The sequence below is a fragment of the Seriola lalandi genome, unplaced genomic scaffold (assembly GCF_002814215.2).
Source record: "Seriola lalandi dorsalis isolate HSWRI2012SDOR001 ecotype SW California unplaced genomic scaffold, Sedor1 jcf7180002054892, whole genome shotgun sequence".
Lineage (NCBI taxonomy): Eukaryota > Metazoa > Chordata > Actinopteri > Carangiformes > Carangidae > Seriola > Seriola lalandi.
Window position 1 is genome coordinate 8,164 of NW_019525444.1, and position 12,136 is coordinate 20,299.

The 12,136-nt window shown below is 40.6% G+C and overlaps 1 protein-coding gene across 1 annotated transcript in view; it reads left to right on the forward strand.

Moving 5' to 3' along the window:
* Positions 1-5,591: 5,591 nt before the first annotated feature.
* The window catches only part of ace (angiotensin I converting enzyme (peptidyl-dipeptidase A) 1), a 19,351-nt gene continuing 12,806 nt past the window's right edge, over positions 5,592-12,136 (forward strand). The window contains exons 1-6 of the mRNA XM_023429286.2: positions 5,592-6,058; positions 9,253-9,423; positions 9,526-9,613; positions 10,515-10,658; positions 10,815-11,006; positions 11,968-12,065. Of these exons, the coding sequence (XP_023285054.1) occupies positions 5,825-6,058; positions 9,253-9,423; positions 9,526-9,613; positions 10,515-10,658; positions 10,815-11,006; positions 11,968-12,065 (927 nt within the window). The 5' untranslated portion in view covers positions 5,592-5,824. The remainder of the gene's footprint in view (positions 6,059-9,252; positions 9,424-9,525; positions 9,614-10,514; positions 10,659-10,814; positions 11,007-11,967; positions 12,066-12,136) is intronic.

Here is a 12,136-nt window from a genome sequence, read left to right on the forward strand (position 1 = left end):
TCAAAAGTAATCCAAGCATTTCGTCAGATATGACACGTGACTGATAGTTACAGTGATTTTCTGCCACAGTGTGCACTGTTATCAGTTTTTTGTAGCTTGTATTACATAATCAGCAGGATCCTTGTTTACTGATAAGGGATAGATGACTTTATGTCTTTATGGAATGTTACTTTTCTCTATGTTCAGCACCATCTCAAGTGATATTGTGTTAACATATTAATAATTAAATTGTATTCTTTTCACAAATGGAAACCTGATCTGTTTGCAATTTTAGATTGTCCATCAACAATAATGATAACACTGATTACTGTTACATAAAATGCTTTATTGCTGCCTTTTGCTTCAGCTGAACCAACTCTACATTTATTGGAATGAAGAAACTGACAGATAAATAGATGCAGATTTATTTCTCTGCATGTCAGGACACAAATTCCGTATCTGGTGTGTTGTGTTATGCAGCACTAAACTTCATAGTTTCTGGCAATGACAAATAACTGTGATCAGCCCCTTGCTTTTGTTATTCTGCATGATTTACTGCAGCTGGTACTAACACAGAGCCCAGTATGATTCAGCATACTCCAGACATGGCCTGATGATATGATTTACTGTAAAGACACCTACTGCAGCTGAGGAATGGAAGAACTCTATACTGGCCTTCCTGCTCTCTCACTGACCTCAGACATTATGTCATTTTTCTTCATAAGCCTTAAATGTGCGACCAAGATTTTGCAATCCTCAATTACTCATACAATTATTATTCTATGCCCATACTGATTACTTGGCTGCTTTTTATCCTCTGGAATCTAAATATTGGCAAGATTGCGTTAATGAAAAGTCTTCAGTAATAACTGAAAGATATTTTCAAATCTTTTTCATACTTTATCAAAGGGCCCCCCTCCTGTTACAGATTAGCTGCACTGAAATCCAAATCCAACATGCATATCAGCAGGACATGAACAGCACAGTGCTGTTTTATGGTCTTGTTTACACAGTGTAACTATCCAAGTGTCAAACCAACTGGGATTTGCCAGTAGTGACATGTGATTTCACCCTCAGTTATATTTAGCTGAAGGTGTGAAAGAAATTATTCTTTCACTACATCAATATCAAACTAAGGTTTTTTTTTTTTATCTTTGTGACAGCAGCAAACACGAACATCAGTAATTCGACAGCCTCAGATTGCAGAGCCAGAATCACAGCTTTCCTCCTTGTCTTGAAATCACTGGTCTGAAACGACAAGTCCTGCACACCTGCACAGTTATTCTTGCAAAGTTATTATTAAGTATGCCTTTGATCAAGTTATGTGATGTCCCCAAAAGCCATAAAAAACATAACAGTCATGAAGGTTTATGTTGTCGTACCATAAGAGGATCAACAGAAAAGACGTGAGCGTGAGAAAAATACCACAAACACAACAATAATGTTTTTTTACAAACTGCCCTGATGACAGCAGCAAAAAAAGGAAGTTTCCACATTCAAATTTCAGCTTAATGATTTAACCATACTGTAAACACTGAAACAGTAAGGCTCTTTGGACAGATGTGTACAGTTGGATAAAATCTGTCAGTGTCTTATCAGCTACTCAGCATTGACCATCAGTGGTCAGCTCCTGTGAATTCCTTTTTGAATCAGCAGCTTATGGGCATTTTATTCAATCCTCAAAATCCATTGGTCTTTCTGGAAATAATTTAAGATATATTTCTGCCATCTAAATCACTTCTTACTGTCTTCTACAGAGGCATGACTCTGACTCTTTGAGCATTATCACAAAAAGGATTTAGCAAGTGAATGTAGATTTAATTGGAACAATAGTAATTGTGTGCATTGGATTTAAGTTATTAACCAGTGAAGAAAACTACACATTTTAACATGTCATCTTAGATCCTGCAGTACCCACAAACACACACACATACCGCCCCACAGCATACATGTCCAATGGTGTGCAACATATGCCTGTTTGTGAAGATTGGATGTTCTGGGCTATCACAGCCTCTCCACACTTCACAGACTTCCATTAAAGGAAAAGCCAAATTCAATTATTGTGCCGGAGACTGCAGGAAAACTACATTGTAGAGGACACACACACACACACACACACACACACACACACACACACACACACACACACACACACACTACACTGACACTGACACACAAAACAAGACAGCAGTTAACACTCTGTGGACAGTTTTATTGTCTCTGGGTACACACAACTGCAAACTCAATTCCAATTAGTCTTCAGGCACCTGCTGCCCTTTCCTCAAATTTTCCCCAGTTAATGACTCGCTGGCTTTGAAAAGCAGAACAAAGAGCTCATCATATATTTTCTTGTCTCATCCAAGGTATGAAATTATTTTTGGCACATGATATCTTTCTTCACACTTTATACAGATCGTTGGTTTTCTGACTTCACCCTGTCATGACCAGGCATCATCAGCCACAAGAGTGTGAAAAGTCAGAAACACCCTCCACTGCCTGATCACTTCATCAGAATGCATCATCCGCTCCTATCAGCCCAGCCAGGATGTACTCTGTGAGTAAGTAAGCCAGCTCCCTCCAGGTGGCTCACATGTTTGACATGTGCCTCACGTTTCCAGAGACACCAGCAAGTGCGTCTGCAGCAACAACTGTTATCTTGTTTTTCTCTAGATGCTATATGGCTTGATCGATATCTAAGAAGATTCCTGGTGGCCTGATTGAGGCAGATCTCAGCACAGGGGTCGTCCGCAGTACAGTGTGTTGTGAGTTTAATCCTGTTATCCAAATCTGAACTGACTGCGACCCTCACTGTGAGGTGATAATGAACCCTTCTCCTCTGACCTGACAAAGACCACTCAGTTGAACAGACTGAATTTCAAAGGTTTCAGTGGTTTGTACAGAGATCACATCAAAGTCACTATTTCAGTGTTAATTCACTTATTTCACTAAAGTTAACTTTAACAATCAGTTTATTGATGTGAATTGTAATAGGCTCTCAGCCCAACCTTGTGTGTGTCTGACTAAGTTATCTAGAGTTCATTTACCTTAAAAGTAAAATGTCAGCATCATTAAAATTACAGCTTTTATCTTGTGCAGGTGAAAAACTCCTTATCAGCAGAAACACCATATATTCCAACATCAAAGACATTATGTTCTTGAGTGGATTTCAATTTTGAGACCTTCACTGAATGATAAGGATCTATTACATAGACATGATAAACATAATAAAACAATAAGAATTAATTCACTGTAATCATGAAAATACCAAGGTTAAAAGACACTTTGACTTACTCGTGCCTATCACTGACCAGTGTAGATCAACGTGCCAGGGGCCTGAAGATTGACATGAACCTGGGAAATATAAGCTGCAGCTCAAACAACCAATAATTGTCAGATTTCATTTTTCATTGATGCTTGAGTGTTGAAAAAATAAAATAATATAAACCAAACTGTTACTGAAAAAGTATGTGAGAGTCAAAGCAAAGACACGCTACCTGGATTTTTTAACAATGCTCAACAGATTTCTTCTTAACTAAGTTCATGTAATGACCAAAAAGCAGGTCTGTGTTAATGTTTGTCTAGCTAGACTGTGTGACAATGTTTATATATGATTTTGTCATACGAAGAAACATAAATGATGGTTTGATTTGAAGAAACTGTTACTGAACATTACAAAAAAATAAAGAGAGGGAAGAAACCAGGCACATATTATCTGGTGGTGGTTTATATTTTAATCCTTGTTGAAAGTGTAAGTCCAGTAGTTTGACCACCATGTCCAGTCAGGGTCCAGGGTCGGGGTAATGATTAGCTGGTTGGTAGCAACAGAAGCAGGAAGGAAGGATTTTGACAGTGCTTGATCGTGGCATCATAAAACATGAAAGGGATTTCAGGGTGAATGTGACAGAGAGCTAATTAAGTTCACAGGAGCACCGTCTTGTTTGTGCTCGGTCGGTGACGTCTGGGAGGACACTCAATCTCTCTGACTGAATATAGTATTTATTGCAATGAATGAAACGGTGCAATGAACCAGGTCACGTGGTTACGGACAGCTCTGCAGCTCTGCAGACTTTAGCAGGATAAATGCACTGAATTGGAATTGGAGGCATCTGTCACATTAAAACCTCAGACTCAATGTTTGCTTGATACCATATTGAATAACAGTAAGTGACAGGATAACAGTGACAGTCATTGACTTCTTGATATTACTAGACTAAGGCAAAAGAAACTAAAGCTACTATGATCAATATTTTTTATTAAAGCAATGGATCAAATGACTATGTGTAATGTCATCAAATGACTATGTGTAATGTGAAAGAGGTCGCTTGTGATGACGAACAGAGAATTATCATTTCATCATGTGTAAATCCCCTCAGCTGTGTTTTAACAGATATCTCTCTTGGTGGAGAGAAAACAGAGCATCAGGGGGCCAGAAACATGACTTCACAATTGATTGCTGATTCTCCTGCAACCATTTGCAAACAAGTTCACCTAAAGGTCACTTAAAGGTCAGAATATGGTTTTACAGATTGTGTCTGTTGCTTTTAAATGGTCACAATACCAGTAAATGCACGTTTCAGAATGTACAAATGATTTGCTTTTAACTCTGCATATGGCAATGTGGTTTGTATGCGATCTATAATGTGCAGTGTAGGATTATATATCCCTTCATTAAATCTGCGTTTGTGTACTGTAACATTTGAACTACCCTCGCAACTCAGTAAACTTGGCTTATTTACACATGACAAGATTGATGATTCGTATTCCCTCAAATGGAGGAAATAAACCGTGGTTTGTTTCTGCTCTGCTAATCTGACTGTACACTACACAGTCAGACATTATAGGCTGTGCTATAGCTAGCAGAAATAGAGCATACCACATGGTACGGTACAGTGGGACTATACCCAGTGGATTTTTACCATAAAGATGCCAAGAATGGAGTAAGCTTGAAATTCCTTCCACCGCTTGACAGCCGTGATCCCCTTCGTTCTTGAAAAAAGACATGTCAGCTGTCTCTGCAGTTAACCCGAACAGTAAATGACATTCCCTTTTAAAATGATTTTTCTGGGGTTCTTGCAGACTCTCTGTGAGGTAAATGTTCAAGAAAATACACTGTTTATTTTTGCATTCTGCATAAAAGTTGAGTCCCTTTCCCTGTTTTTTGCTTCCATCTCATTTTTTCTCCAAATCTCTCACAGCCTCTTCAACCCTTACTGTTCATTCCCTATCCCCTCTCTCTTTCATTCCCCCTGTCTTTATAACTCCCCCTCCCTCTGTTGTCACTAAGCTGAAGGAGGGAACTGAGAGCAAAGTATGTGGAGTCCCTCCCCAGACACTCCAGTGCTGGTTATTGAGGAGCCGCCACTCTCCAGTCAGGCAAACAGGCACACAGGCACACTGAGCCGGTGTGTCACATCTAATCTCTCATCTTCAACAGTTATAGAAACTTAGATCTGATCAAAGATACAGCCAGCCGTCGTAATCCTGGCAGGCTGCTAAATAGAGAGGGGAGGGAGGGAGGGAGAGGAGATAGGAGATAGGAGTAGTAAGAAAGGGAACTGGGGGGGGAAACATGCCCAATGCTGTAAAGTGGTAAGAGGGAAGGCTGCAGAGAAGTGTGGGCTGGGTTAAACTGGCACTTAAAAAGAAGCTCGCTTTGGCTTCTGTGTATTTCACCAGCAGCCAGGCTGAGAGGCTAAGGAGTGAGCAGTGAAGGAGTAGATGAGACAACAGCTACAGGGGAAAGGTGTACTCTCACTTCATTGGAGAAAGTGTATTTTTAGCCCTTCCTTCTAACTCTTCAACATTCAGCTTTTCTCTTCCACTCTGCCTGTGGTGGAAACTAGCCATGGGCACTGCTGTGGACAGGTTTCTGTGGTCTGTGCTGCTGCTGCTGCCAGTCTCAGGACTCAGTGTGGCTCCGCCATCAAACTGGCTTCCAGGGGAATATTCAAATACCACGGCTGATGCACTGAAGTTCCTCAGTGACTACAACACCACTGCCGAGCAGGTGTTATTCCACAGCGTCTCTGCCAGCTGGAACTACAACACCAACTTAACAGACCACAACTCCAAGCTTCAGGTAGGACAACTCATTGGGCTTCGAGGGTGACGTGTTGGCTGAACCTTTCTGTCATGCTGGTATGATTTTGAGGCCCATTTTGATCCGCTCTTGCCAGTACTGGCACCTCGTCACCGCAAATGCATGCATGGTCAAGGGTTTCTGTGTAGCTGAGCCCTGCATGATTTGGAGATCACCCCTATTCATCTCCCTCCAGAATTACATGCTCAGCTTCCTCCCAGCACAGCCAACTCAGCTTGTGTGTCACTGGAAATATAAAATAGATCTGAATGCCTGTGGTGTGAACGTCTTCAAGTTTTGAATAAATTTCTAGGGGGTCTTTCGTGCTATTATGTTGGCTGTTTATTTGTTTAACTGTCTGTTTTATGATATTTTCTACTTAATACAGTTTCTCCAGATGGATGCACCCGCTATAGCAAGCGGTTTTACACACGCTGATAGTCTTTATGGTCCAACGCTGCAATAACTGCAGTCAATAAAATGCCTCAGTTTTGCAGGAATTTCAAAATGGAGCTTAGAGCAATAGTAAATTGCAATGGTTTTAGAGTTTCATCCCTCCATATGACTGAGGAACATTTGCATAAACACTGAAGATGAGGGAGAGTGGACGCCGGCAATAAAAGTACAGCCAGGCAGGAGGTTGAAGGAGCCAATGAAACTGTAGAGGTGTGAAAGAGTGTTTACTTGCCTTCAGGCGCAGCAGTCGACACACTCATATTCATGGGTATGTGCGAACAGTACAAGCTCACTCAGTCATACGCAGACTCAGGAAAGTAAATTGTCAAATGGACATACTCAGTGCGAAGCCTGGGATTTTTCTTTTCTTTGTGTGCTTGGACAGCTGTCACAGCAGGATTTCACTACACTATCCAGGCTTTGGGAACTAGTCTCCTGATCCACCGAACAGGTGTAAAACCACACCAGTGTCAACAGGGTCAGGCTGCAGAATGTGGTTTGCTCACCACAATGTGTCCAGGATGTAAGCTGAAAGATGAGTAGGGTTGTAGTTGCCGTGTATGAACATGATTTTTTTTTTTTTTTTTTTCCCTGGACAGTTCAAAGATGGGATCAAAGTGAATCAGAGCACTGAGCTCCATCTGATCTGGCAGCCAGGGACGGGTGGGGGTGAGGGTGGGGGGCATGACCATTCAGCCTGACAGTGATATTTTCTAATGTTGGAATTCAACTTATGCTGCACTGTAAGTAAAATTAGTAAAATAACCTGGCAGTGATGTAGTGCTGGACAGGAATGGAAAAAAATCATAACACACACACACACACACAGAAACACACACACACACACACACACACACACATCTCTTCCTCTTCAGCCCTTGCACCTTCAGAGGTGAGGGTGTAGAGGATCAAAGAGAATGAAGGATCAGTTCACATGCTTCTAATCATGCTGAATAAAAACTGATGAGAGTGGATATCAGTGACCGCTGTCCTTGGAACCTCAGAGTGAAACATCAGCTGCCGTCAAGTGTCCCAACCTGACCTGAGGCGCCATCTTTAATTTTACTGCTTTTCCATGCGACTTTGATTTTGAAATTTCAAGTACTATTAAATCATTTTGGACACATACCAAATACCAAATAATATTGTTTTTTTTTTCAGTTTCAACTATTCCAGATGCAAATATCTTCAAAATAAGCCCTTTATATAAATACTAACTTTGATTTACTTACCTTAGAAGCTAACAGTCAAAGAGTGTAATGGGAAAGGAGAACTGGAATAAAGTCCAGATACACACACAGGTTATGTTTATAAAGGGTCAATGAGTAAGTAGAACCGTTAACAGACAAGTTACTGTAACACCGTAACCATCACAACACACATCGCAGCCTGTGTAACGTAAAGACCTTGAGTGAAAGAAATTCAGCTGAAAGGCATTTCAGCCTTATCTTTATTATTTGCTGACGACGTGATTGTCTGATTGGATGGGTGGTTGTAGGGAAAAAAACAATTAGGAAAAAGACAGAGATTGAGAGGAAGTGCACAAAGGTCAGAGTTAATACTTTAGCTCACTGTCACCAGTTTTCCCTCCTGCAGCCTCTTATCTCAGCGAGGGCTGGGGACAGAAAGACAAGAAAGGCTTCAATGAAAACATTAGTGGAATGAAGCTACTGTTTCACCACTTTTAGCAGGATGTGTGATGACAAACTGATACATTGCTCCGGTTACATCAACATTTGGGTGTGTGCAGATATATATATATATATATATATATATATATATATATATATATATATTGAAGTGAGACTAATTCAGCTTGCTTCAATTTAACATGACATGTAGTGAGGGGGTTGCAACACAATAAAACACTATTTTTATGTCTTGGGTTAAAATACAAAGGTGCAGTATATATGCAGTACACAGCATACAACAGTAGTTCATCATGTTGAATAGGAGCAAATCAATGTGCAGCACATATACAATCCATGCGGTGTTGTATGGCAGCCTTGACTCCATCCATTCTTGCAGCACTGTCATTGTATACTGAAAAGGCGAATATGTCCATGACCTTCCAGAGAGAGTGACAAAGGCAGTTTGTTAAAATATGATTCTTGGGCGAGGGTTATTTTGCTGCTCCGTCCTTGGCCCCAATAGATGGATGAACACTTTATCAATCCCAGAAGGAAGACGTTTTGGTGCAGCTGTTAAGAAACAATGAGCCTCAAACTAAGATGTATGGGGGTGGAATAACAAGACTGAAGCTGTATTTTTTTTTTCATAAGAAAATCAAACAGTTGGATAAGGAAAACTTAAGTATTGCACAATTCTGTCCCCAATAAAAAGTCAGAGGATGATCAAATTTCAAAAAGCCTAAATAGCATGGTGATCTGTGTAAGGGGAAAAGGAGAGCGTGAAATTCTCTGCAAAATTTCATGACAATCCATCCAAAATGTGTCAAGAAGTCTGATACTGCTACTCTCCATTCTGCCCACCGTCTACTCTTGATGCAGATCACGATTGCAAAAATGATCGACTACATAGGAAAATATTTTAAATAATAAAATATATATCTTGCCTGCTTTTCTAAAAACATGCTTGAAGGCATGAAGAAGCTAAAATGGCTGTTGCTACATATCCATTGCCGCCTCATGACAGCTCTTTGTTTCTTTACTGTTATTGCAGAAGTGGAGCAATTCAATATATCACTGTCATTCGCTTCCTCCTCCTCTCACCTTTAGATACAAGCATCCCTTGAAGAGCAGGCGTTCTCTGAAGCCTGGGGTTTAAAGGCCAAGCAGGTCTTCACTCGGGAGCTTCTCGATTCTCTCCCCGACCCCAAACACAAGAAGCTGATGGAAAAGATCATGACACTGGGAACGGCCAATCTGCCCCTGAAAGAGAGAGAGGAGGTTTGTTTTATATCTTCTAATGGAAAATTGGCTGTGAGTTCTTGTAATTGTGTCTTTGTCTTTTGAGCACCAAAGAATAACTTCCAATCTCTTTTCTTGCAGTATAACACCATTCTCAGCACCATGGATAATATTTATTCAACCGCCAAGGTGCATCCAGAACCAAACATAAGCTGGAGCCTTGAACCTCGTAAGTAAATATATACTGACTACTCAGTTTGTGGCTGAAAATGCATGCATTATATGACACAGATGTTTTGGTGTTCATTGGAAGAAACAGGAACAGAGCAACATTGAGGTATATTATATAAACAACAATGTGGAGGGGAAGTCTAAGAACAATTATAAGTGGTTAAGATCTTATCGGCTCTTGGAAAGTAACAGGATGGGCAAAATGACTTTAGAGAGGTCTCCACAGGAAATGTTAAGGATGTGCCCGTGAGTGTTGAGTAAAAAGCTATAGAAACATCATCAGTAGCTTTTAACGCTACAGCCATGTATTGTGAACAATGGCCTCCTGTGCTTTGTCAGCAACCTTCCGCCAGACATAATTATGAGAAAATATTTGCCAACACACACAGTACAACGATTAAAGCAAAAACCATTAATACCACTGGAAATAAATGCTCATTAAACATAAGATTATTTACTGTTATCATGGTGAAATCTACATAATAACTATTGGTTTCGTAATCTAGGAAACACCCTGGAACAGGATTACTCAAACTATCTGGCACATCCCTTCACCTGGAGAGCACTGCTGTCATTAAAAATAACAAACCAAATGTTTCCCCACCAGTCCAAATATCTAATGTGTCTTCAGCTCTCACCTTCATTTCCCTTGCTGGCATTTTGAAGACAAATGTTGTTTTACATGAGGCCTACATGAATATGGAGTTGCCATAACTCAAAGCTTATCTCTTGGATAATGTGTCTGTTTGGGCACTTTCCTGCTGATAGAGCACAGAGTCATCTAAACACCAATGTCTCTGAATTGTTTGAGGAAAACCTTGACACCTATTGTTTGTGCTCCTTGATATTTCATAACCTTTATGACTGAGGGTGGGTTGCATTTCTTTTTCATTTGGCAGATCTCACAGATATCATGGCTAACTCCAGGAGCTACAAGAGGCTGCTGTACGTCTGGGAGGGCTGGCACAATGCGTCAGGCGTACCTCTCAAGCAGCACTACCCCAAGTTTGTGGAGCTCAGCAACAAAGCGTCTCAAGCTGATGGTAAGAACTTTCTGGCGACTTTTGTAATTGAGAGCACAAGGTTAATAATGCCTACAAATATTTCATTCATTTGATTAGAATGACATAATGAAAGAATGAGGAGAGTCCAGGAGTAGAAATTAAATGAAAAAAACCTTAACATTTTGTCCTGTTTAGGATTTGCCGACACTGGAGCTGACTGGCGGTCTTGGTATGAGACTGAGACCTTTGAGGAGGATTTGGAGAAACTCTACAGAACCATTGAGCCGCTTTACCAGAACCTGCATGCCTTTGTGCGCCGCCAGCTCTACAAACAGTACGGTCCCAAGTACATCAACCTGAAAGGACCTATCCCTGCCCACCTACTAGGTACAAAAGAACATTTTATGTTGCTACCTGCCATGCATTACATATAAGGGGTATATTATTATTATTGCTAGGTAGGAGTGGTCAGAAAAGGGGATTATGTATTTTATCTTTTTTTGCAAAAGGTACTGGAGTCTGTTTCACTGTTACTGTTTGTTTTGGTCTTTTTGATGGGGTGGGGGGCAGATTTATATTTTATATCACCCTTCTCTTGCAAAATGGTTACATGAAAAAGGCCCCGTGTGTGTCATAGATGTATTTTGCAATATGCAAAAGACAAAAATCATGATTCTTTATCAGGGCTTTGTTTGCTAGTTGCTGTGTCAGTTTTAACAAACACCAAATCCTTGTAGCTAATAGCGAACATTCATGTGAAGAGTGCACCATTTCTCCCAGCTCAAAGTAGCCGTCACTTTATGGCGCATTGTTATCTGCAACAGACCTACCTCGCATATGTCTCCAGTTCATTTTTCATTGCAGATGCCCAGAGAGGAAAGAAGAAAAAGATACTTTCAAAGACATATTGTGAATGACAGCTTCGTTAAGGAATTTGTTGGCCGCAGAGCGTAGCGAATCGGAGTATTTTACCAACTTGGAACCGGATCCAGTAGTTGTGTTTTTTTCAAGTCAAGTCAAGTGGAAGGTCCAAACTAAACATTATTAACTTTGGCAAGGGTAATGCCTTTTCAAAAAGTCAACGATAAGATTCAGCCCTCCTCTTCACCCCAGGAATTTTCATACAATCCCCAGCATAAACAGCCATTATTTAATGAGGGCCTCAAACACACCAGGGACAATACAACTATTAAGATGCGGACACACCAGGGCACGTAGCTCTGCGTGCTTATCTCTTTACCATGAATGAACATGCTGCATGTAGGCATTTCCTATAGTGCTTGATGTGTGCAATGTCCCATAACAAGTCAGAATTGTTGCTTAAGTGTGTTTTCTTCCTCACTCTCAGGAAATATGTGGGCCCAGACCTGGAACAATATTTATGGTATGATGATCCCATTTCCTAACAAACCCAACATGGATGTGACTGATGAAATGGTCAGACAAGTAAGTGTGTTGGAAAGATTTCATGCTACTGGGATGGGATGTTATATGGGGGGGGGGGGGGAAAAGCAAAA